Genomic DNA, 26,369 nt, shown 5'->3' with positions numbered 1-26,369 from the left:
ACTTTAAACATACACACATTTCAAAAATAGTTTTGGTGAGGATATAACTATTTGAACATTTCAATGCAGCACCTCAGAAAACAGCTTAGCAGATTTTTTAAAAAATAAACATACAGCTTTTATATGTTCATAATTATATACTTCAAATAGTTAGAATCAGAAATTCAAATAGATACTGGTATACCAATATTCATTGTGATATTAGTCAAAAGGAGAAATCAATCACAATGTCTATCAACAGAGAACAGATAATATGGTATAGATATACAATGGAATATTATTAAACCAGAAAAAGGAATGAAGTTTTGATAACAACTTCAACATAGAAAACATCAAGGGTGCCAAAAATATATTGGAGAAAAGATAGCTTCTTCAACAAATGATGCTTGTAAAACTGGAAGTCCATATGTAGTAGAATAAAATTTAACCCCTATCTCTCAACCTGAACAAAACTCAAATCAAAGTGGATCAAGAACCTAGGAATTAGACCAGACACCCTGAATATGCTAGAAGGAAATGTAGGCCCCAAACTCCAACATATTGGCACAGGAACTGACTCCTTAAAAAAAAAAAACTCCTAAGAAAAAACAAAAAAAAATCAAGGGATGGCATTAAATTAAAAGCTTCTTCACAGCCAAAGGCACAATCAAGAGCGTGAAGGGTGATTCTGCAGATTGGGACAAAATCTTTGCCATCTGCACCTCAGATAGGGTGTTAAAAACTGGGATATGCAAAGAACTCAAAAGATTTGACAGAAAAAAAATAATAACCCAATCAATAAATGGGCAAAAGAACTAAACATGCACTTCTCACAGAAGAAATAGAAAAGGTCAATTAATACATGAAATAATGTTCAACATTTCTAGCAATCAGATAAATGCAAATCAAAACTATACTGAGGTTTAATTTCACTCCAATCAGAATGGCATTATCAAGATTACAAGCAATAGAAAATTTTGGTGAAGATATGAGGAAAAAAGTACCCTCATACATTGCTGGTGGGACTGCAAACTTGTGCAAACACTCTTGAAAGCAGTATGAAGTTTCTTTAGAAAATTTGGCCTGGAACTACTATTTTACCCAGTTATCCAACTTCTTTGTATAAACCCAAAGAACTTAAAATCAGCATACTACAATGTTTATAGCAGCATAATCCACAATAGCCAATCTATGAAACCCATGTAGATGTCCTTCATCAGATGAATAGATAAAGAAAATGTGACATATGTACACAGTGGATTATTACTCAGCCATAAAGAAAAATGAAATTATGGCATTGGCCTGTAAGTGAATGGAACTGGAAACTTACATTTTAAGTGAAATAAGCCAATCCCCAAAACCAAAGGCTGAGTGTTCTCTCTGTGATATGTGGGGATGTGGGAGAAAGGGAATGGAAGGGGAATGGGAAAGACAGTACAATGAATTAGACATAACTCTCCTATATAAATATAGAATATACTGCAGTGAATCTCAATATGGTTTACATCCATCAGAAATTAATTTAAAAAAATAACATGGGTAAATGGCAGAGTAATCAGTAGAGAGAAGGGAGGAGGGTGAGGGGAGAGGAATGGAAGGAGAGATACTGGGATTGAATTAGAAAAAGATATGTTTCATGCTTTAATAATGATGTCTAAATGAATTATACTATCATGTGTAAATAAAAAGAACCAATAAATTAAAAAAATAAAACACTTTACCAATTATAGTTGTTGGTATACAAAGGAGTAAATATTTTATGATTTCTCTTATATGAAAAATGAAAAATAAGCAAATTCATAGAGATAGGGAGCAGATCAGAAGTTACTAGCAGGAGAAAAAATGTGGAAAACTATTAGTTACAGTGCTTCCATTTAGAGTGAGAAAAATGTTTTTCAACTACATAATGGCAATGATTGCTTAATTGTGTAAATGCAATTTATGCCAGTAATGTGTACACTATATAACTGAAAGTGAAGAGGGAACAAATTCAAAGTATGTAACATATGGGATTAGGAGAAAATGCTTTTAGACTCCATCCTGTGAAACACATCATGAGAAAAAATAGAAATAATACCAAACAAACTTGTCTTGCCACAGAAAGAATAAAATCCTGGCATTTGTGACAGTTTGGATAGAACTAGAGACCTCACATTAAGTGAAATAAGCCAAGCAGAGAATGGCAAGGACCACAAGATCTCACACATAGGTAGAGTCTAAAAAAGTTGTTTTAGTTTATGTTGAGAGAAGAATGGTGTTTACTTGAGTGTGGAGGGAAGGATCGGGAGAGATAGATCAGTTTGGAGCAAGAAGTTCTGGCCTGCAGTTGCACAGGAGATGATTATAAAAACTAATAATGCACAACCTATTTCATATTTTATATAAAAGAAATATTTGAATGTTTTCACTGTAAAACATACACGCTTGAAGAGACAGACGTGTTTAATCTGATATAAACATTACACAATGTCTACATGTGTTGAAATATCACACTAAACCATAAATATATAATTTTTTATGTGATAGATAAGAAATAGACTTCATTGAAATTTAAAAAAAAAACAGCAAAAAAAAAAAAAAAAAGACTGTGTCTATGTTTCATTACAAGGATGAGGTTTATAGCTGAGTCCTTACATGAAATGTTGGCAGAAAAATGAACAGCCAAGAACATCCAGAAAAGGAGAATAGTAGATTGTATTAACTTTTTAAAAGTTGTATTAAATAATAAGAAATGCATGCCAAGTATTAGGCATCCTTCACAAATGATAAATTGAGACAGTGCTATGATTTCCCCCTCCCTTTTTTAACAACTCAGTGCAGCCAATTCTATTTTTCTTCTCTGCAAAGGGGTGAGCATTAGGTCCTTGCTTTCCAGGTAATCAGCTTTCTCCTTAGCTACTTCAATAGCAAATGGAAGCTGATCTTATCTGTTTCTTGATATTCATCAAGAGGGGTGATCTTGATTGATAGCAGTATTTCTAGACTTAAACAAAGTTTTTTTTATTGTTTGTTTGTTTTAGAAATGCTCACTTTCACCTTGGTCAAATTATCCCAGTGAGGATTTTCAGATTCACAGGAAAGAGTGCAATAAATTCTTACAGGTTAAATATCTCCCAGGTAAAGCTGTTTGGAACTCAAACAGGAGTCATAAACTGTTGTTTTCATTTTCCCCAGAGACTATGACAAATGAACTATTTGAGGAGGTTGAAGAGGGGCAAAAAAGAGCTGCATATGGGAATGGTGAAGACACCAACTTCTTCCATTGTTGAAAATTAAGATAAAACTGGAATAGGACTCAAAATTGCTTTAGAAACAAACTGAACCACTTTTCCTTAGAAAACCGGTGAGTTCTGCCTTCAGGATTCCTAAGAATTACTTGAATAGTGAGGTTTATTAATATTTGTTCCTTGAATTTATTACTTGTTTCTGAAACTGTTATAATTGTGCGTCATTACATATATCTGAGATTTTTAAAAGTACCTGGTGAAACAGACATAGGGTACATTTTACTTAAGTAATCCACACTTGATCATTTTCTGTAGACAAGTAAGAAAGTTTTAGAATTTATTATTAAAATAAAAATTTAATGATACTTTTCATGAATATTTATTGAAATCTTTTAGGTACCATATATGTGCATGGAATTCTTGATATTTGGCCTCTTTGTTGTATCCTGAGGATTAGAAGATTTTATCAGTGATAGAGAAGGAAACAACCTGAGGCTGTAGCTGCAAATTTATTCTGATGTGTTTGGAATGAAGGTAACAACCATCATTCCAAGGCTGGACCCCTCCTTATACGTGCTCAGGCCTGAGGATATTCTTAAAGATCTACTTTAAAAAAAATCAGTCCTAATGCACTTTTCTTTCTTAGCATATTACAGTTATACATAATTGTGGGGCTCATTTTGATTTAGTCACTCATGCATGGAATATAGTTTGTTCCATTTCAGTCTCCAGTACCTCCTCCCTGTCCTCCTTCTCCCTTCCCATTCCTCTCCCCCTCTTTCCTTCATCACTTTATTATTTTTATAAAGGGTTACTTCACAGGACTACATAAAGATGGGATTCTCACCTGCACAGAGCATAGTTTGGTCCTCCTCATTCCAGTGCTCCTCGGCTTCACTGTCCCTCCCCTTCCCCATCAACCCTGCTCTCCATTCCTCAGATCTCCCCTTCCACTTCCATGGTGTCCCCCACTTTTTCTCCCCCTTACTTTGCTCCCACTTCTGCATCTGAGAGAAAACCTTCAACCCTGAACTCTCTGAGTCTGAGTTACATCACTTAGCATGATGCTCCCCAGGTTCACCAACTTAGAGACAATGCCATAATTTTATTCTTCTTTATAACTGAGTAAAACTCCTTTGTGTAGCTATGTAAAATATTCTTTATTAAAGATCTACTTTAACACTTAACATTTATTTATTATTTATTTGAAGTACACAAAAGGGATAGAGCATATCTAAAATCACTGAGTTAGGAAGTAAAACAGTCAGAGGAGATTAAGATTTGTATGATTACCCAAATCATCCACTATTTTAAAGGATATCTCATGATAACAGGACGTTATTGTTTTAAAAATATGAAAATGTAAAATTATTCTCATAGAATACAATAGCCTCTTAGCTTTCTATAGAATAACTGAAAAAAGAGAATATAATACTTCCAAGTAATCCCTGAGCACAGATTAAAGTTTTGGACTCATGCAACATGTGGAATTTGTGTAAGACTGATTAGTAAATTAAATAATAACTACTTTTAATATCCTCTGCTTTCTAAATGAGATTGAATATGTTTATGTGATTATCACTTGTAAATAATTTTGTGTTTTGACCGAAATATCAAAAACATAATCTGTATCATAAATTGTCCTTAGTAATTTTGTGCGGTAACTTTTAACTTTCCTATTTATTTTCCAGTTTTGGTCTAAGAAGACACAGTGAGCATAATGGCATTCCTCTTGTGTTTTAAAGCGCACTTTTGTCTGCTCCTTGATAAAAAATCTCAGAGAAGTACAGTGATTAGGTCAGGAAGAATATTAGCCTACAGGTCAGGGCAAAGGTCTGAGAAAAAATGAATCGATAAAATTCATTCAGCATATGACCTGTGAAAAAAAGACCACACTGAAATGAAAAATGTAACTTAGTCATTTTTACTAAATCAGAAGGTTGTAACTTTGGGGAGAAGTTACAGCATGACTAAATTATTTTATATTATTGGAATTCATTGTAAAATCCTATAGTGCAATAGTTACTTGATTGAAATGTCTTATTTGAACACTATAAGAGCTCCCTCCTGACTATGCTGGATAATACATGCCAAAAGGTAGTTTTGTCACAATTAACGTTGACTTTCATACTCTGTAGGAATTATTTTTCCCTCTTTTTGTACACAAATTTGAATGATAACTTTACTGAAGGAGAAAAGAGTTATAGTACTAAAAGTAAAATTTAATATACATTAGTGCTTATAATTTCAGTGTTTTATGTAGCTGAAGTAGAGTATTGCTGGTGTGATTGAGTGAATGATCAAAGATTGTTTCTCAATAGATCTTCCTCAGCCCATTGGTCACATTTGAAATTCTACCAAGAGTAGCTATGGATTTGTCCTAAGGTATTTTATAACCAGAAAGAAATTAGTAAACTTGGTTCTGCATTACTTAGTAACAGTGACAAGAAGGAGGTAAAAATAATGGAAAGAACATGAGAAAAGCTAGCCCAAGAGACCAAAGCTAGTCATGTAGGGAGTGAACTGAACATGCATGTTCAGGATGGCTAACTAGAAAAAGCTGAAAAAACGTATGGACAACAAGAAAAGAAGTAAATTTGTATAAGGGTGGGGTGTGAGAAATCAGGTAAGACTCTAGATTCCAAACTAAACCTGCTACTATTGTTCTCAAATACCTAGCTGAATGCCAAATATACAATTATTTTGAAAATGCTTTGAAAATGAAGATAATTTTCCTTTCTAATTGTGGCTTTAGTTGGATGTAAATCATAGTTCTTTACTGATAAATTAAGTATATGTGTAAGTTAAACACATTTGTAAATTAAGCAAAAGAGAAGCCATGCACATATTTCTCATAATCCCAAATATCCCAAATTGTTGATTTTTTATGTATGATACTTTCTCGTAGGATATACAGCATGGAGTTTCTCACTTAAAATATTATGTACATATTAGACTATATATATTTGCTTTTCTATAGTATTTTAACTCAATGTTTTATTTTGTAGATGGTTTCTCAATAGCAAACACAAAAGTGAATCTCTGATGTGATTTTTTCCCACTAAAAGTGTCAATTCAACAGTCCTATTGGACTATAATATCATTAGGTTTCATAATACATGCTCTTATAAGTATCATTCTCCATTATTCTACAATGCTAGTCTTTAACCCAGCTACCTAAGACATTTAGTAACAATATTTTCAATAAACTGACAATACAGAAAAGTCTTCATAATACAGGAAAGTCTTCATAAATAAAAATAAAATTTCTTCAACCTTTAAATCATTTCCAGCATACTCTACTACAAATCAGAGGATGATATGATATATCAACATATTTCAATGTATTCAACAAGTCATCATTCATCTAATTATAGGTGACTACAACCTGCATCTGGATCATGGAATATAGAAATAACGTCACAGAATTTATTCTTTTAGGACTTTCTCAGAAAAAAGAATTAGAGATTCTCTGCTTTTTACTGTTTTTACTTTGTTACATTGCAATTTTGACCGGAAACTTGCTAATCATGATCTCCATCACCTGTAGTCCACTTATTAACCAGCCCATGTATTTCTTCCTGAGCTACCTGTCACTCTCAGATCTCTGCTACACCTCCACTGTTACCCCCAAGTTAATCGTGGACTCACTATCAACCAAGAAGTCCATTTCCTACACTGGCTGCATGACACAACTCTTTACCATGCACTTCTTTGGGGGCATCGAGGTCTTCATTCTCACAGGGATGGCCTATGACCGCTATGTGGCCATCTGCAAGCCCCTGCACTACACTGTCATCATGAACAGACAGAAGTGTGATGTCATTATTGCTGCCTCCTGTGCTGGGGGATTCCTCCACTCCTTTGGTCAGTTTCTCCTGGCCATCTTCTTACCCTACTGTGGTCCCAATGAAATAGATCACTACTTCTGTGATGTGTATCCTTTGCTGAAACTGGCCTGCACTGACACAAGCAAAATTGGTTTCTTGGTCATCGCCAATTCTGGACTGATGGGCACGGTGATTTTTGTGGTCCTTCTGATATCTTATGCTGTGATCTTATGTACTGTCAGGTCTTACTCTGCAGAGAATCGCCACAAAGCCCTCTCTACTTGCAGTTCACATATCACTGTGGTCGTCCTGTTTTTTGCCCCTTTACTGTTTATTTATATTCGACCAGCAACTACTTTACCAGAAGACAAAGTATTTGCCCTCTTTTATACTATCATTGCCCCCATGCTCAATCCTCTGATATACACACTAAGAAACACGGAGATGAAGAATGCCATAAAAAAATTATGGGGCCATATAATGGGAAGCAAAGAAAATTGACTGAAAGGCTTCCCTGCATTTCACCACACAGCTTCTTGAAAATGTGATTGCTACCTTGAAACCTTCAAAATGCGTAAGACTTGCCTAATCATTTTCTACCTAGCAAGCATATATGTAGGATAGTATTGGAGAAGTTATTTATTGTTTTCTGCATGTATGCAGGACTTATCTCTGCTGTAACTTTTTTCAAGATTTTCTGTGCATATTGTCTCTATTCTATTTGATCTGTTGGCTCTGTGATTAATTTTCATATTTGGCAATAGACAAGACAGTGTGAAACCTAAATTAATACTAAGAGTCCTTACAACCAGTATTGTGGATGACTGTATTCAATGAAGCCAGTTCTAGCCTCCAAAAGTAATTAAAAAGCAACCAGAATTTGTACTTATACTCTCTTATACTCTAAGAATATTCTCAAAGATGTGGGACGCAATATTTCCCCAAACACTCATGCTTTACTCTGATAATAACCAGCAGCATTCTTGAGATTCTTATGTTCCCAAGACCAAAACTTTTTTCAAAGCCCCCAGAAAACCTCTTGTTTTGCTCTAAGTCAGTTCCTCTCCTAACTCTTTCATATATAAGTGAATTGCACCTTTCTGCTGATTCTAGCAGGCTTCAGTGTATTGGTTGAGGGCACAGATTCTGGTTACAGATCTGATTTCTAACCATGCAGATGGTGGGCAACATGATATTATAAAACAGAGAGGTATAATCATGGAACACCTTGCTTGATACACACATGTTATTTTATTGCCTCATGCTGTGCTTTGATCAGAAAAGATACCATTAAATGATGACTTTCCTGAGCAGAAACTAGAGCACCTGCATTATTAAAAAAAAAAAAAAAAAAAAAAAGCAAGGAGCACTCACATGTTTTTACTAGGTTTCTGTTAGAGATGAAATGAGCATTTTTCTCTTGGAGTGGCAAACAGAAAATATCATCTGAACCGGATAGGTGCTGTGTTCTGTTTTGATTTTTTGCACAGTAAAAGTAAAATATTTTGCTGAGGACAACTGAATGTCACACTGGAAGAAATTCATGTAATATAAGACATGGCTCAGAGCAAAATTGGTTAGGATTGTGGAGGAACTCAAAGTTCTTACAAAACTCATGATATTTAATGAATGGCAAATAATTTATTTTCAGGAGAATACAGAAGGAACACTAAATAAAATGGGAATGTTGGGAGTTGCTAAGATGCATGGAGCATATAAAAGCAAAACAGCATAATATCCTGAGACTCCTAAGTGTTCCCTAAGCAGCACATAAGCAAAGGGCAGCATCACAGCCCAGATGGGGCCAGATGGGGAAGACCTCATTCCAGTAGACAATAAGCATTTTGCCTCTTTAAGAAGATGTACCTATATTATTAAAAATAAAATTTCAAAATTAAAACAAATATTTCTATCTTCTTATTATTAGAATAAACATATTAAAGAGCGATTATTAAAACATATGGAGCAAAAGTTGGAAGACAATAACAGCAATTTCTATCTTTAAGCGGTGTAGGTGTATTGGTACCCTGGAGCTCATCCCTTTCACCTCACAGGGGCATCTCCTCATCAGTGTCCCTGTCTTTGCTGGATCATTGATATACGCCTAAAAGCTGCAGGAATAATGAACTGAGTCTTTGCAGTTTGGGAAATATCTTGAGTAGTTCTTCCACTGATGTTAGTCACACCTCACTGCCCTTGTGGAAAGTAAGTTATAATTCTGCAGACACAGCGTTAATTTAGAGAAAATAATAGCAGTGGCAATCAAGTATGTCCATAGAAATGCAGATTATTTCCAGGGGTGGGGGGGTGGGGAGGAGAGGATGTCTATTCATTGTTCCCCTCTATGTGTTTACCAATTATGTCCATTTTTTAGCCATTCTCAATTTCACTTTAGTAATTTCTTATCAGCCTAAAAATCTGTCGTACTTTGTGTTCTCTTTGAACTAACCATAGTATCTTGATTTCTACCTTAAATTTTGATTTAAATAAAATCTTCCATATATTTTATTTGTATCAGAACCGTAACTTTGTCCTCTTTTTAAATTTACTCTCTGAATAAGCTCTCTGAAACAAAACATCTTTTGTTCTTATGTCCCCTCCTCTACACTTCCTCACTTCTGATTTCTCCTCTTCTGTACTCACTGCATCTAATTTTTGTCATCCTGATTGTATTTTAAGGGGAAATCTTTCCCTCCACCATTACCTGTCCTAGGTGACTGAAGCTGCTCTTATGAAGGTAATCAGCATCTTCCATTTTGATGAATTCAGACTTTCACAAAAATTATCCCTCCTTTTTCCCTAAAGACATCTACATTTTCACTTGGCCTTGGGGGTCACATTACACTCTCCTAGTTTTCATGCTAAATATCCAAAAACCTTCTCTCAATTTCTTTTCTGTGTTCTTGATCACCTCATCATATTATCTATAATGGAATGCTGCAGAGCACTGTTTTCTTTAAATTCTGGTTATTGATCACATGCACTCCCATGGTTTAAAGTGTTCCCTATGTAAGACAACTCCAGAATTTCTCCAACTCAAGGACATGTGATGTGGCAGGTTCTTTGTGATTGTCAGGGATTCAACTTTTCAAATCAAAAGATCCATTTATGATAATCCAACTGTGTGACTTTAGACAAAATCCATATAATGTTCCAAGTATATGTGTGTGTATGTGTATGTGTGTGTGTTGTTATACATATAATCATATACAATTGATATAAGTATCATCATATGTGTTGTTATAATAATTGCTCTCCTCATTAGGATTTCGGAGAACTCATATGTGTTGTCCAGAAAAGTTAATAAGGTTGGCCAAAAGAAATTGTATCTAGGCCTCTGACTTTGACATTAAAATTTTCAAAACTTGCCACATTACCTGTCCACTTTTGACACAATGTTTGAATTAAGAGTTAAAGAAGGGTAGAGGCATTGATCCACCTGGGAGACTAAAAGAACTGGTTTAAAACATTACTCCTGCCAGGTGATGTTGTGCGCACCTGTAATTCCAGCTATCTGATAGGCTGAGGTTGGAGGACAGCAAGTTCGATGTCAGTTTCAGCAACTTAGCAGGACCCTCAGCAACTTAGCAAGATACTCAGCAACTTGATGAAACCTTGACTCAAAATTAAAAATGAAACATACTGGGGATGCACCTCAGTGATAAAGTGCCCCTGGGTCCAATCTAAAAAATATAAATAATTATAAATAATAAAATAAACATAATAGTAAATCATGATAATAAAAATAACTAAGACATTAATAAAAATAAAAACTTATTTCTGACAATTAGCAGGGCAATCTGAAGAAATTTATACATTTTTCTGAACTTCAGATTTTCATTTATAATTTTTTAAAATGTTTTTCTAATGAGTTATGCATGACAATAGTATGTATTTTGATACATCATACTTAGTTATCCCAGTCCTCAGTTTATACCCAAAGGAAGATTTAGAGGATCTATAAAGTTTATTACTCTCTTTATGCATGAATTAACTTTAAAACAACTACTTGTGGCAGTAAAACATGGTGAATAGTGGTATGAATTTTCAATTGAATTATAAGACACAGTATTTTTTAATTTATTTTTTGTTCTTTTTAGATGTATATGACAGTAGAATATGTTTTGACATGATATACATACATGGAAAAAAGTATAATTTGTTCCTCAATATTGTGGTTGTACGTGATGTGCAGTTATATTGGAGGCATATTCTTCTACAAGGATAGGAAAATTACATCAGATTAATTTCACTCTCTTTCCTCTTCTCCATCTCTTCCTTGTGTTCCCCTTTGTCTAATCCAGTAAACTACTATTCTTTCCCTCCTTTGTTGTAGGTTAAAATCCACATATTAGAGATAATATTCTGCCTTTGGATTTTGAGGACTGGCTTATTCATTTAGCATAACTGACTACAGATCCTTCCATTTACCAGCAAGTTCCATAATTTCATTCTTCTTTAAGGCTGAGTAATATTCTGTTGTGTATATACACCGCATTATCTTTATTTGTCCATCTGTTGTAGGGCATATCTTGGCTATTGTGAATTGAGCTGCTATAAACATTGACTTGGATGCATCACTGTTGTATGCTGATTTAAAGTCTTTTGGTCATAAACTGGGGAGTATGGTAACTGAGTTGAAAAAAAAGCAGGAAATAATAATGAAGAATTCATTTTAGCTATAGTGGCAGATAAAGCAAAGAAAGTTCATGGAAGTAGAAAAGTATGATAGGATCAGAAGATGAGAAATGTGTAATTGAAAATTCTGTAACATATAACAATTGTTGAAACACTATGAATATTAAATAGCTAATATGAAAATAAACAAATAAATCATAAGGCATAGAATTTGGTAACAGTTGCTAAAAATGTGACAATTCCCTGCACTCAAATCAATGAATATTTAAATTTGAGGGTATAATACAGGGCCTGTATCTCTAAGGTACAACTGTTCACCCATCTTCTTCCCTACTCTGAGCATGAAAATTCCAATGGAAATTTTAATTTGTGAAGCTGTGCAACACAACACAAAGACATAAAAAAGGACAAATAAAGAAAAAGGGACATATCATTATAAATGGAGAGATAAATGGGCTTTGCACAACAGTAGAGGGTTCTTCCTGAGCCCATATTCTAGACACAAGTGCTGTATTTCTGAATGTCCATGGTAACTTAATCAACATCATTCACTTCAAAGAAAATAGGTCATATCACTTTGGGGTTCATGTCAGTTTCTACATTTCTGCTCTTCAGTCTGAGAAAACATGTTGCATCTCTGTACTTCTGGTTTTGTATATAGCTTTCACAATACCAATGGTTCTACTTGTATTTACCTTTAATTTAGAGGGTTTTTACTACAAATGGTGAACACTAATTTTGTAAAACAAAACTTAATATCTCCAGGCTTTATGTAGTGGCTTTAAAAAAATCTAACAAATAATGTTTTGGTTAGTTTAACAAAGGTAAAAGAAATATATAGTTTAGGATAACTATATATAGTTTAGAATATGAAAAGAGACTCTTACTTGAACATATGGAACTTTCCAAAGACAATCCAGTCATAAATGACATGGGCACTTTTGATACCATGAGCTAATTCCTTTGTCTGTGAGTGTTCAAGAAGACACTTGCTACCTACTGGGAATGCCTTAGAGAAGAAAGAAAAGATCCCAGTGAACTGTCTGCACTTTATTTATGTCTAATCACAATTTTTAACTGCTCTTATGATCTAAATGTTTTCTCATCAGATAAGAGTGAAGATTGATGTGACTTGTAGGTCATGCTCACAAGTACCAGAATGGAACTCTCAGAGAAAGAGTCAGACTCAAGTTGTCAGGGACATTAACAGTCAAAACACAGAAAACTCTAAGGAAAGCAGACACATGAATTTAGAATGTATAGAAGTAGCCAGGCCCTAGAACCACAGTGGCTAGAAAGGAAGAGAATCTGCAGGGAGAGAATAAATTCTATAACTACGTGACTTAATTTCCATAACATCTCTGTAAGAAAAAAAAAAAAAAAGATACCATGGAATCCATGTTGCTTTTCATCTAAAAAATATTAAGAACCCACAAACTTATATGAAAATACATATGACTCTCACAATCATCAGAAATAATTGTATTTAATATTTGTACAGAATCACTTATATCATAAACATGTATAAATATGAGATTGGACTTCAACTCATCCCCTGCTTTCTGATGTAGTTTTAACATGCCACAGATTTCTCATGGCGTTTTTCACCTCAGCATTCCTCAGTGTGTAGATGAGTGGGTTGAGGAAGGGTGTGCCAATGGTATAAAATACTGTTACCATCTTATCCATGGGGAATGTAGTTGGGGGGCGTGTATATATGAATATACAGGGGACAAAGAACAAGACGACAACAATGATGTGAGAGGTGCAAGTGGACAGCGCTTTCTTCCTCCCTTCTGCACTGTGGTTTCTCAGCGAACGTAGGATGACAACATATGAGATCATTAAAATTGTTAAACTGACTAAGCAAATTGCCCCATTGTTAGTCACCAACAGCAGATTTGACAAATAAGTGTCCGTGCAGGCGAGTTTAAACAAGGGCTGCAGATCACAGCAGTAATGGTCAATCAAGTTGGGTCCACAGAAGGGCAATCTCAAGGCCAGGATAGTCTGAGAAATGGAATGCATAAAGGACCCTATCCAGGCAAGGACAATCAAGATGAGACAGACCTGCCTCCTCATGATCCTTGGGTAATGCAAAGGCTTACAGATGGCCACATAGCGATCAGCGGCCATGAGGATGAGGACAAGGATCTCCATGCAACCAAATAAATGCAGTGCAAAGATTTGTGTCATGCACTCATTGTAGGATATGACTTTCTTTGTAGAGAGAGCATCCACAATGAGTCTAGGGGCTGTGGATGTTGAATAGCAAGAATCAGCAAAGGACAGATAAAATAAGAAATAATACATGGGGCTTTCAAGTGTCCTGCTGGATTTAATGGTCACAATAACAAGTGTATTCCCCACTACAGTTCCCACATAGAAAATTAAGATGATTAAAAACACCATTTTCTGCCTGAGAGGATCCTGTGTCAATCCTAGCAATATGAACTCAGTTATGTTACTATTTTGCCACATGGTTTCAGTTGATGTGAGGACATCACAGATTGGAAATAATCTGCAAAGGAATAAAAAAAAACATAAAAAAAGTACTAAATTTTGAACTTAAATATATATTCTCAGTCATGAAACTACAACTTTACAATGGCTGTTTTCCATTAGAACCTCCAATAGGTGCCAATTATTTTTCATTTCAGGTATTTTGTTTTTCTGGATAATATAGAATCTCTAGAAACAATTTCATGCATTTACCAGATTGGATATGACAATGATTAAATAAGACATAGAAAATATAATGAAAAAGCAAATGCTTCATCAAACAAATTAAACATTATGGGATTTGGCACAGGTAGGTAACTTTCCAAACTGAATGTGTTTCATTAGTTTTCAGCAAGGAGCTATCAATATGCATTGCAAATCTAAAGAATGCTTAAGCTTGATTTACCTCAATAGATGTTCACATTATTTGCACCTGGTAGTCCCATTAAAATAATAGTTTTAGAATAAGCATGTTGAATATTTTGAACATTCCAGTAATGATTGTTTAAACATCTGAAATTGCATCTTTTAAAATTTAAGCATTCACACACACACACACACACACACACACACACACACACAATGAGAGAGAGAGAGAGAGAGAGAGAGAGGTAGAAACAGAGATAATGAATCTACCTCAGTATGCTTTTACCTTTCTTGAACCTATTAATGCAGCTTAATATATTTATTTAATAAATATTATGAACATTCAAAAATGACTTTCTAAACATTTGAGATTGCCTTCCTGAAGATAAAAGAAGAGAAGGTAAAACAAAGGAAAACAATAGAAACAATAAAAAAAATTTTATGAATAAATAAGACAGTTGCTCTGGTCTATCAAAAGACTTAGTTTAATCTTTTGTTTAACTAAATCAATCACATTTTACTATACTGTTTAAAACATTCTAGTCTTTCTTATGTCCAAATCCAACATCTATCATTAAATTATGTACTTTTTATAATATTATGTTTTCCAAACTCAAATTCTTCTTATTATTTTTCTGAATCCTTGAAAATGTTTTCTTAAAACCCCAGGAGACAAATTAAAATAAAAGAAAAAGAAAAGAACATATATCAATCAGAATATTTTTTCCAATTTCAACTTTATGACTAAACAATAAGGATTTTTGCAAACGTTAACAATGAATTCTCCAATTCAGAGCTGCAACTTTCAATAGAATTACAATTAGTATTATCAGGTGTTCCATTTGCTGACTTCAAGGAAGAAAAGAGAAATAAAATACAATTCATTTATTTTGACTATACCAAATATGGTACAAATGTCTCTATGAACCTTGTCATGTGTGTTCTCCAAATGATCGCACAGTCAAAAGCAAAAGTTAACTCTGAAGTGCATAAAATATATTTAAATATCTCTTGCCAGAAGAAAGCATACTTGCTCCAAATTTAAATGGATTTCAGGTCAACTTAAAAAAAAAAAAAAAGAACAGGAACAAACACAGAATTGGCAAATTACCAATTTTAATAGACATCCTGTTCCTTAGAAAGAATCACAAGGGAGTTTGATTTTTATCACAAGTTCATTCAAATTTAAATTTCAAATAGATATCTTTTCAGCTCTCAAATTAAAACAGTTATTTTTTAATGAATGTCTTTAAATAAATAGTTAATGACAAAGATGTAGAAAACCACTAATTCTCAATATTCTTCGTAGAGATTTAAATGGGCACAGTCTCTCAGGGGGTAATTCTCGATACTCATAAATAATAGTATTTACAACAAATGCTAAAATATATTTCTTATAGAACTATATAGCCACTCATGGTCACAAAGAGCTTCCTAATAGCCCTTTCCCTGGAGGTGAAAGATAGGTAATAATTTAGTGCTCATATCAGCCTCAGTGAGAATGAGTGGATAAGGAATGGTATTTTTTATGCAAACATTGAAAAATTATACACACAAACACACACAGAGAGAGATGGGCCTTACAAATATAATCCAAATTAAAATTTAAGCAATCTAGAGCAGTGGTGGAGAAGGAGATTGACATTTTTTCACATCAGAAATCTTTTCTTATGAGAGAATCACTAAAAAAGTTATTCCTATAGTTGGACCACAAAGACAGCATAGGATGAAACTCCAAAGTTTAAATATAAAAACACATCGACAATGTTTCATATATGCATTTATATAAAGTATTGTAATACAACCACAAAATAAACTTCTGATATGACCAAAAAAAAAGAAAAGAAAAGAAAAAGAGAAGAAATCAGACATGTGTGCTTTGGGTTGTAACACTGTTGTTCATAGGAGGCGATTATATGTTACATAAACATATATCTTACTAGAAGGATACCAAAAACAGCAAAGAGTTCATCATCTCTGAGTAGTAAAGGAGATTATATTCTTGGCATTAGAGATTAGAGAAAGACCTGCTGTTATGAAGTCCTCACTATAGTAACATTTGAAAATGTGTCATATTTTTTTTTTTATTAGGGCTTTGTAGTTATACATAGTAGTTGGGTTCATCACAAAATACTCATACATACATGAAAATCAATTTCATTTCATAATCCCCCTTGTTCCCTCTCTCTTTTCTCTCCCTGACTCTCTCCCCTCTCCCATTCTCTTTCCTCTACTCTGACTTCTTCTTGCTCATTTACTAATTTGCATTTGATGGGTTCTTTGTGTTATCCTATCCTTTCCTCCCCTTTCCCTTGATTTTACTCTGGCTTCTGCATCTGAGAGAAAACATTTGACCTTTGACTTTGTGAGTTTGGCTCATTTCAGTTAGCATATTCTCCACTTTCATCTGAAAATGTGTTATATTCTTAATCCATTAAAAATAAGGCTTTGAAAACCCTTACCTTAGGAGAAGGTCTCTTCACACTGGTATGTAACTTAGCCTTAACAATTGTCTTCTGATGTAGGAAGGAGGCAGTGTGGTATTCCCCAGGTAGCATTATGATCCAGAGACTTGATTTGTCATGGTGAGTCGGTTGCAGGGGTATCATAGAAATCCAGTGCTCTTTGATCACATTACACACCATCACATTGCCATTATCTATAGATTTGTTTGCTTTCATGAGATTTTCCACATGCACTCAAACAAAAGTAAACATCAAACAGATAAACCAACATGTGAAAATGTCAGATAAGAGAGATGTACATTAGAATGAAGCAACATAAAGAAGGAGACTTTATCTGTCCATAAAATCTATATTTCTTATAGATAAAATGCAATAGTGTTCCATACTCTGCTATGTTCAATGGCCAGGAAGAGAAGGAATGTTTTCTTTCTGCGGTATCCATGGCAACATCAACACCACTGGGAACCATGAAGTATTTTCCTGGAACACACTAATAGACATTTTTTTCTTTGCTTCTCATCTCCCTGTCTACCAATATTCCTTACCCACAGAGTAGTGCCCATGTCGATCAGCAACTGCTGTGCATGCTTCCTGTTTCCATATTCTTTTCTTGGATTATAGTGCTCTCAGAGAAGTCCCTAAAATTTCTATGTTCTATAAACACCTCATGTGCCCTAGATACTAGCTGTGGCATTGATAGAACTAATTTCTTGCAACTGTTAAATGTCACTAAATTACTTCCAAGTGCGATTCTTCCTTTCTTTGCTAAATCTTATACAAGTTTAGTATGTTCAATTTCCCTTTTTACTTCCCAAGGCAATTTGGAAGTCATTTATTCAAAGGAGAATTTAAAAAAATGCTTCTCTAATTCTGTCTGAACCAAGATCACTTTGAACATGGGATTTGAAGCTTTGGTTCTCATCTACATTTTAGAAGACAAGCTAAGTTAGTCCCAGATTCAAACCATTTCCTTAAACTTATGATTACACAGGATTCTGGCTGTGAAGCCTTCTCTTTTGCCATCCTGGGAGGAGTATTTATACACAAATGATGCTAAACACAGGAATCTCGGGAAGGGCTATCCTCTAAATTGTCCCTTCCCTCCCAATTAAGAAACACAAACAAAATATGATAATTAATTAACCTACAATTTGACTTAGATTCTTGTAAAAAAGAGGTATAAATGTGCTAAAGAGTTTTAGAGCATGAAACAATAATTGTGTAGGTCCCTGGTGTTATTTTTAGTACCATTCTCCAATAGAAATCTCAGAGTTTCTTGATGAAATGGCTGATTGTACATCTGGGGCATAAATTATATAGACAATTGAACATTATGTAGTGGCAGAAAGTAGGGAATTCTAGAATGCACATACATTAATGAGCATATGTGGCAAGGAAACTGGAGTCAGCTGATAGAACCCACCACAGTCAAAGCTATAAATAACACAATATTGAAATATAGCCTAAAGTATAAAATAAATATTCACGAGTGTCCAAGTAAATATTGAATAACTAACAAAATAGGAATTATAAAACACCTCCCACTAAAAATTCCAAATGACTTTTTATAAATTTTACTGCTTTAGGTACTTCACATAAATGGAATCATACAGCATTAGACTTTTTGTGAATGGCTAATTTTTATAAATGTCCTCAAACTTTATCCATGTTGTAGCAAGTACTGGAATATTCTTTTAATACTGGATTTTTCCATGGTCTGTATATATCACATGTTTAATCCATTCATTTGTTGTAGTTCACTTGAATTGCGTATGTGCTTTGGCTATTGAAAATAAGTCTGCTATGTACATGAGTGTACATGAAAATTTTGTCTCAAAAGTCCATGAGTTCAACTATTTAGAGTTTATACATGAAAATGGAATGGTGGATCACCTAGTAGTACTATTTTTTTTTTTTTTTTTTTTTTTAGGAGAAATGTCTTTCATTGAAGTCAATCCTTTTATATCCCTATGAACAGGGGACAAATGTTCCTATTTTTACACATCTTTACCAATTCAATTCATTTAATATATTTTTAGTTGTAGATGGACACAGTGTCTTTATTTATTTATCTCTACATGGTACTGAGGATCGAACCCAGTGCCCCACCTCTGTTAAGCAAGTGCTGTACAACTGAGCCACAACTCCAGCCCTCCAATTCTTCTTTTCAGTAGTAGTCACCTGAAATGTTATTTCTCTTATGCTTTTGATTTATATTTCCCTGTGCATAGTGATGTTGAGCATCATTTCTTCTGCTTAATAACCATTTGTTTATCTTCTTTGAAGAAATATCTATTCAATACTTGGATTCTTTTAAAAAATTAAGTTTTTGACATTTAGTGATAGGAGTTTACATATGTTTGTGTGTGTGTGTGTGTGTGTGTGTGTGTGTGTGTGTATACATATTTCTGGATATTATCTATGATCACATAAGACTGCATACATTTCTCCCACCCATTCCATGGGTTCTCTTTTCATTTTAATAATTATACCCTTTGATATAAAGAAATCTAATATTTAGATGAAGACCAATTAATCTAGTTTTCTTCTGTTATGTATGCATTTGTGTTAGTCTGAGACATAATATTCTAATAGAATCTCCTGAAGCTTCTTCGCTATGTTCTCTTCTAATATTTTTAGGGTTTTAACTTGGAAATATTTGATGTATTTCGAGGTGGTTTTTGTTTGGTATAACATAAGGATCCAGCTTCAGTGTTTTACATGTGAAAATCTAATGTTTCCAGCATCATATGTTGACGATTCTCCCTTTCCCATCAAATGGTCTTAACCCTTTTATGGAAAATGATTTGGTGATATCTGAGAGGTATTATCTTTGAGCTCTTTATTTTATTCCATTGTTAAGTCTATTGTGTTGTGACACACTCTTTAATATTATAGTTTTTATTCTTCTTATTAACACAAATTATAAAAATTAGTGGGATTCACTATGGTATTTGTACACATGCAACATCACACATTAACAATAATTACACACCCTACATCCACCCTCATCCACATGTGTCACCTCCACTTACACCCCTCTCATTCACAAGGAAACATTTTTCACTTTCAGAATTTTTTTTTTCTGAACAAATATACATATTTAGATTCCACATGTAAGGGGAGGGGAGGGGAGATAGCAGAGTATAGGAAAGGCAGCAGAATACAACAGATACTAGTATGGCAGTATGTAAAAAGTGGATGTGTAACCAATGTGAATATGCAATATGTATATGGGGTAAAAATGGGAGTTCATAATCTGCTTGAATCAAATGTATGAAATATGATATGTCAAGAACTTTGTAATGTTTTGAACAACTAATAAAAAAAAGAAAAGAAAGAGAGAGAACATGTAGTAGTTGTATTCTATGTCTGGATTATCATTTTCTCTTTGTTTGTTTTGCTTTTGTTTTGGCACTGGGGATTCAACCCAGGGGCATTTAACTACTAAGATACACCCGAGACTATTTATTTATTTATTTATTTTTAAAAATTTTGAGATAGGGTCTTTCAAGTTACTTAGGGCCAATCATTGTACATTCTGTAAAGAAGAGGATCATTGAGAAGGAAAATGTGTAAAAAGTTTCCAAGCTAATTTACCCATGTTCAGTAAGACTGTGGTCCATCTGGCAGATGTTAGAATTGATAGAGAAAGATAGAAGAAACCAATAGTTTTTTTTACAAGTTTCTAGAGTAACTACTGAGAAGTTTCAGCTGACCTTGATATAAAAAATGAGAGAGTTTAGTTTTGGGACAACGTGGGGTAACTGAGTTGGTCTTAAAGAGTCAGCAGGAAATTATAATCAAAGAAAATGCATTAATGTTAGATTTAAAAATGTAAAAAAAAGATTCCTACATCGGTATTTAAAAGGGAAAGGCAATGATCTTTTTAAATATAACTTCAGATGTTCACTTTTGACAGCCAAAAGTTAAATGGGATTTTATGAATAAATATCTAATAGAAACTGTTAAAAAAAAAAAAAAGTCTTGAATCCCACTGTATAAATAAAATACACCAACAAAAAATAAAGTAAAAACTATGAGTTGTGGTGGCTCATGCCTGTAATCCCAGCAGGTCCTGAAGCTGAGGCAAGAGAATCCCTCATTCAAAGCTAGCCTCAGCAAAATGAGACAATAAGCAACTCAGTGACACCCTGTCTCTAAATGAAAAATACAAAATAGGGTTAGGGATGTGCCTCAGTGGTTGAGTGGCTCCAAGTTGCATCACCAGTAATCCCCTCCCCTGTTAAAAATAAAAAATAAATAGATAAAGTAAAAGAGTGGAAAAAAAATTCTCGCTAAACACTCACACATACACACAACAATGTAAAAGATACAAAAAGTGGGAAAAAATAATCTGCTAAAATCATAAGTTTATCCCAAGATAATTTGATTCTAATCTAAGAGATTGGTCTTTTAAAAACACAGATCTTGAGAAACTATTGAAGCTTACATTCCTAACCTCACTACATTGTTACCAGTTACTGTTGTGGCTTTATATTTCTTAATCTCCTAATAAAATAGGTATTTTCCAGATTACAACAATTCCATGGTTAAGTCCTATAGTTCTTCTCAAGCTCCAAGTGGCTCCAAAGGCTTAGCCACATTTAAAATATCACAGGGCAGATGGATGCTAGTGGTTGACTTCCTAACTGCCATGGTGCTACAGAACAGGGGAGCCTGGAACACTCAGGAGAGGCCATTATAATTTCCGTAGGAGTAATCCTAAAATAGGTGTGGAGAGATCATCCACTGGTAGTGGGAGGACACTTCTACAGAAAATGAAGAGGCTTTTTTTTTTTTTTTTTTTTCACAAAAATTCTTATCTCTCTCTCTTCAATATTCTCAATTTCCTCATCCATTTGGTGATGGAAGTCAGAATCTGGTTCTCACCCATAATTCTTCTCTTTCTAATATCCTTATGTATCAGTTCTGTTGTCTATAAGTGTTTAAAATATTTGGGGAACAATCTCTCTCTCTCCATGTCAGTTAATGTTCAATAGATACAGAACTTGAGATGAAGATGTTTACCAAGTGACATACAGAAGTCAGGGAAACCAACATGGTACAGACAAAAAGAAAAATACTTTCAGGTTTCTTGAAGAAGGGTGAGAGACAGATTCATATAAATTTGAGGCAGTGCTCAGGGTTCCTACCTCAAGCAAATACAACTTCTCTTTAATTTCAGGGATCTGGATCTGCAGAGTGGCTCAAGTCTGGAAGTTGATTGAGGGAACATGACTTTCTCATTTGAGGATTCAGTTTTTATTTCACTCAAACTAGAAATTTTCTGCTTAACTATATCAAGAAAGAAGAGATTAGGGAGGGATCAGGAGCATTCCTTAGACAGGCTGGGGAGACCCCCTGCTGTAGTTGCAGGCACCTCTGCTGGAGATGGAGAGGCCCTTTTCATTTGCAAAGTTCTCTCCATTCTGTCTTCTCAGTTCCCTCACCCATGACTCCTGTGTTCTTAATCGTCCTCATTCATTGATTACTTTGTCTCTAACTTCTAAATATAATGAAACTATTTCTCTATTTCAGTTTATGACAATGGACCTGATGTGGGGATTTCCGTGAGTGTGTCCTATGGAAGCCAGGACTAAATAAATCTGATGAGAGAAGGAGAAAATACGTGGTCCCCAGTGAAGTCAGGCTTTAGCCTGGGGCCTTGGCAACTCTGGAGTGTTCACTGTGTCACTGAAACTTGGTCCCATCCCTGATGCCAATCCAGTAAGGAAGGCAAGGTTTTAAGAAAAAAAGGGAAAAAGGAGTTTCACTGTTTTTTCTAGCTAAACAGAAACACAGGGGACTCCTATCCCAGCATCTGTGATTCTCTCCACCAGAGGCAACAGAAAGATTTTAAAGAGTTGATTCAAAGGAATCCCATTTTTCTCCTGAGATTAGGAGGAGGGACTATGGAGAAGAGATTAGGGAGGAAAACAGGGGAAAGATAATTGGAGCAACAGGGCTATGTTTAAAGCATGACATGGACCACTGTTATAGTTGTAATACATAATTTGTTCTTCATGGGGTGGTGGGACTCACAACCTTTTTAAGACTGTTGTGATAGCCTTTTGTTTTTCAACCTGAGGGCCATGAAATATTGGAAATAATCCCTGCATAGAGTCTAGTATTTTCCCTGGTGTATTTGGCCAGAGATGGTTAGGGCTATGAACTCCTAGCAGTCCAGAGTCACAGCACTTGGGTCTTGTGCACAGTCAGCCTGGTGGAAGGATTTCAGCATGATTCCAGTGTCTACAACACTCTGCCTCTTCTCCAGCAGGACCAGAGTTCATTCCAGCCTTTCACCCTCATTATACAAGGCTTCTGCTTCCCTCCTGCCAGTCATATTCCTTCATTCACTGATCATACTGGGGGCCAAGTTATTGTAATCTAAAATATAATTGTATCACTCACCATTTAAAAAAAAATGTTCTATGCTTTGCCGGTGGTTTTTATCATTAAACTTTAACTCGATTTTAGATCTTTTTTGATCAGCATGTTTCTGTCTTTCCCTTCTCACGATGACAATCTTCCTTTACACTAACTTAGTGTTCATTTTGGTGCCTAACATTTGTGGGGTTTCATTAAACAATTGTTGAATAAAAATATGAATTAATAACCACAGTCATGCTGAATGATTTAGGTTTCCTGAATCTTTTGTTTTTAACTTACCTGTCTTGGAAATGCTTTGATCCAAAGTTTTGCTTCATCACTCTCCTTACTCAATTTTAAGCCATAAGTGCCATCTATTTTATGTCATTACTTCTTGGAAACCTTTCCCATCCGCACCCCCTCTCTAGGTCTTTGTTTGTAGTTATCCATTTAATATGTCTTCATGGTATCTTGTCCATCTTAGCATGTGCACATAGCACTCAGCAGTATTTTCCTACTCCCCTTTGATGTCTCTCACTTAACCACCATAAAAGAAGAACCTAGGTGTGTTTTGTTCACCTGAAAAGTCCCCCAAAATATTAAAACTTTTGGAATCAAATCTTGGGGTTTATTAATGAGTGAAGGAGACATTGAATGAAAAAATAATCCCAAAATTGCTTTTGTATAGATAGATGTACATATTTAACAAAATGGATTTTACTAATAAAATGTGGCCATTAAGTAAAAGAAAAATCATAAACAACCTGCATGTAAAGGGTAATGGAATCTTACTGAGAGAATATCACAATATAAATATTTTTGCTCACATGCTCAGAAAATGAGTTCTAAGTTCTTTCTCATTCCTCAGTTTACACAGTGGTAAAAACAAATTGTGGTTTCCCTTGCTGGTCAATCTGAATCATATGACAACAAACAAACAAAACTGTGTTTTTTACTATATATTTTATTTAACTAATATATGTTACTTTAACATTCCTTCTTTATTCAGTATTTATCAGGGACAAATTTTGTACTACATTGGAGAAAATATTGTTTGCTGGAAGGCAAGTACTTAATGGAGTCTAGGTGTGCATTATTCAAATAGAAGTTTCTGCCTGACAATCAAGTGTTCTTTTATTTGACTCACCTGTTTTTCTCATGGATTATCAAACTACAACAACCTGAGTATAAACAGCCTTCCTGAAGACTACAAGTGAATTTGGTTGAATCTGCATCACTTGCCAATCAAAGGTCAATGTTGCTTCTGTTTTTCAGCCTGAAAGCCCTTAGTTACCATGCTCCTCAAAACATATTACCATCAATTGTGATGTGTATACATAATTTTTTAATGAAAATCATTAGATATTTAGGTATAGAAATTCAACTAGTGTGAAGTGTGTACAATACTGTCATTTTCTATTAAATGGTAATTAGTAAAATAACATGATTTATTTATTATAATTACTTATGCTTGTGACATAGAAATTAAGAATATGATCTGTTAAATCTATCATATTCTGATTGCAGGAACATTGATACATGTGTTCTGGTACTTTTTTCTGTCATTTTCCTGACAGATAAAATGGGAACAGTAAATATGCTGTGCTTATTTCTTTTGAGTATTATAATCATTGTGGCTCAATACCAACATATTTAGTTATTTAGTTTTTATTAGGATGACATATGAATCTATGTAGGTAAATAACGATACCAAAAGCAAGTCTTGATTTGGTAAAAGATTCCAAAGATGGGCAGTGGTCCAAAAGTAGTCATTTCTCTATCTCTGAATGAAGTTTTCCTTCCTTGAAAGCAGGAGTTTAATTTTTTGTTTTGAATTTTATTTTTGGTATTTTATATTTATGGATGATACTGAGATTTATGAAGTGAATTCACACACACACACACACACACACACACACAAAAGCATAATTTTCTAAATCTCATATGATTGATCAAAAGTATTTTGAATGATTTTTTTTTTTTTAATTTAAGTTCTGCTTGGTAAGGTCATTAAAACGGGACTTTCTGTAGTTATATCACAGCTGATCTTCAGACATATTTATTTGATCAGCAGAAAGAAATTTGCTAGTAAATAATTTCCTAATGGTGCTTTTAATCTGGGCATTTCTCAAGGTATAGATCAAGGGATTTAACATGGGAGTTATCATAGTGTAGAAAACAGCAACTGCCTTATCAATAGGTAAAGTAACTGCAGGTCTCAGGTATACAAATAAGCAGGGAAAAAAGAATAAAAGGTTTACTGTGATGTGGGAGACACAGGTGGACAGGGCTTTGCGCCTACCCTCCGAACTGTGGGTCCTCAGGGAGCACAGGATGACCACATAGGAGATCAGCAGGAGGAGGAAGATTAGCAGGCAGATGAACCCACTGTTGGCAACAACAAAGAGCCCCAGAGTGCGGGTATCAGTGCAGGCCAGATTGAGCAAAGGGTTTAAATCACACATAAAGTGATCAATGACATTAGGACCACAGAAGGGTAGTCGCAGGATGAAGAGAATCTGGATGGTTGCATGAAGAAAGCCTCCCATCCAGCATACTCCTACAAGCAGGGCACACACTCTCCAGTTCATGATGGTTGCATAGTGCAAGGGCTTGCAGATGGCCACATAGCGGTCATAGGCCATCACCGTAAGCAGAATTATCTCAGCACCTGCAAAGAAATGTTCCCCAAAGACTTGGGCCATGCATCCATTGAACAGGATGATCTTCTTTTCATGGAGTGAATCCACGATTAGTTTAGGGGTATTGACAGAGGAATAGCAGGCATCAATAAAGGAGAGATAGGCCAGAAAAAAGTACATGGGGGAGCCCAACAGTGGGCTGGAAATGATGGCAACCACAATGAGCAAATTTCCTAACATAGAGACGATGTAGATGACCAAAAACACAGCAAATATAATTTTCTGCATCTTTGGGTTTTGTGTAAGTCCCAGAAGAACAAATTCTGTCACATTTCTGTTCTCCAT

General features: G+C 34.6%; 3 protein-coding genes across 3 annotated transcripts; 1 reads left to right on the top strand and 2 right to left on the bottom strand.

Moving 5' to 3' along the window:
- Positions 1–6,607: 6,607 nt before the first annotated feature.
- LOC143391689 (olfactory receptor 4P4-like) lies at positions 6,608–7,537 on the top strand. The gene has a single exon (XM_076844449.1). It carries the CDS (start codon positions 6,608–6,610, stop codon positions 7,535–7,537), a length of 930 nt encoding a protein of 309 aa, XP_076700564.1.
- A 5,685-nt stretch (positions 7,538–13,222) lies between these two features.
- On the bottom strand, positions 13,223–14,155 carry LOC143391688 (olfactory receptor 4C11-like). Its single transcript, XM_076844448.1, has one exon. The coding sequence runs from the start codon at positions 14,153–14,155 to the stop codon at positions 13,223–13,225; it is 933 nt and encodes a 310-aa protein (XP_076700563.1).
- An 11,263-nt stretch (positions 14,156–25,418) lies between these two features.
- LOC143390411 (olfactory receptor 4C46-like) lies at positions 25,419–26,369 on the bottom strand. Its single transcript, XM_077108603.1, has one exon. It carries the CDS (start codon positions 26,367–26,369, stop codon positions 25,419–25,421), a length of 951 nt encoding a protein of 316 aa, XP_076964718.1.

The sequence above is a fragment of the Callospermophilus lateralis genome, chromosome 2 (assembly GCF_048772815.1).
Source record: "Callospermophilus lateralis isolate mCalLat2 chromosome 2, mCalLat2.hap1, whole genome shotgun sequence".
NCBI classification, from domain to species: Eukaryota; Metazoa; Chordata; class Mammalia; order Rodentia; family Sciuridae; genus Callospermophilus; species Callospermophilus lateralis.
Note: the sequence above shows the minus strand (reverse complement) of the source record. Positions and strands in the feature narration are given on the sequence as shown.

Coding starts and splice junctions, on each gene's coding strand:
- LOC143391688 (XM_076844448.1), bottom strand. CDS start 14,155: ATGTGGCAAAATAGTAACATAACTGAGTTCATATTGCTAGGATTGACA.
- LOC143391689 (XM_076844449.1), top strand. CDS start 6,608: ATGGAATATAGAAATAACGTCACAGAATTTATTCTTTTAGGACTTTCT.
- LOC143390411 (XM_077108603.1), bottom strand. CDS start 26,369: ATGGAGAACAGAAATGTGACAGAATTTGTTCTTCTGGGACTTACACAA.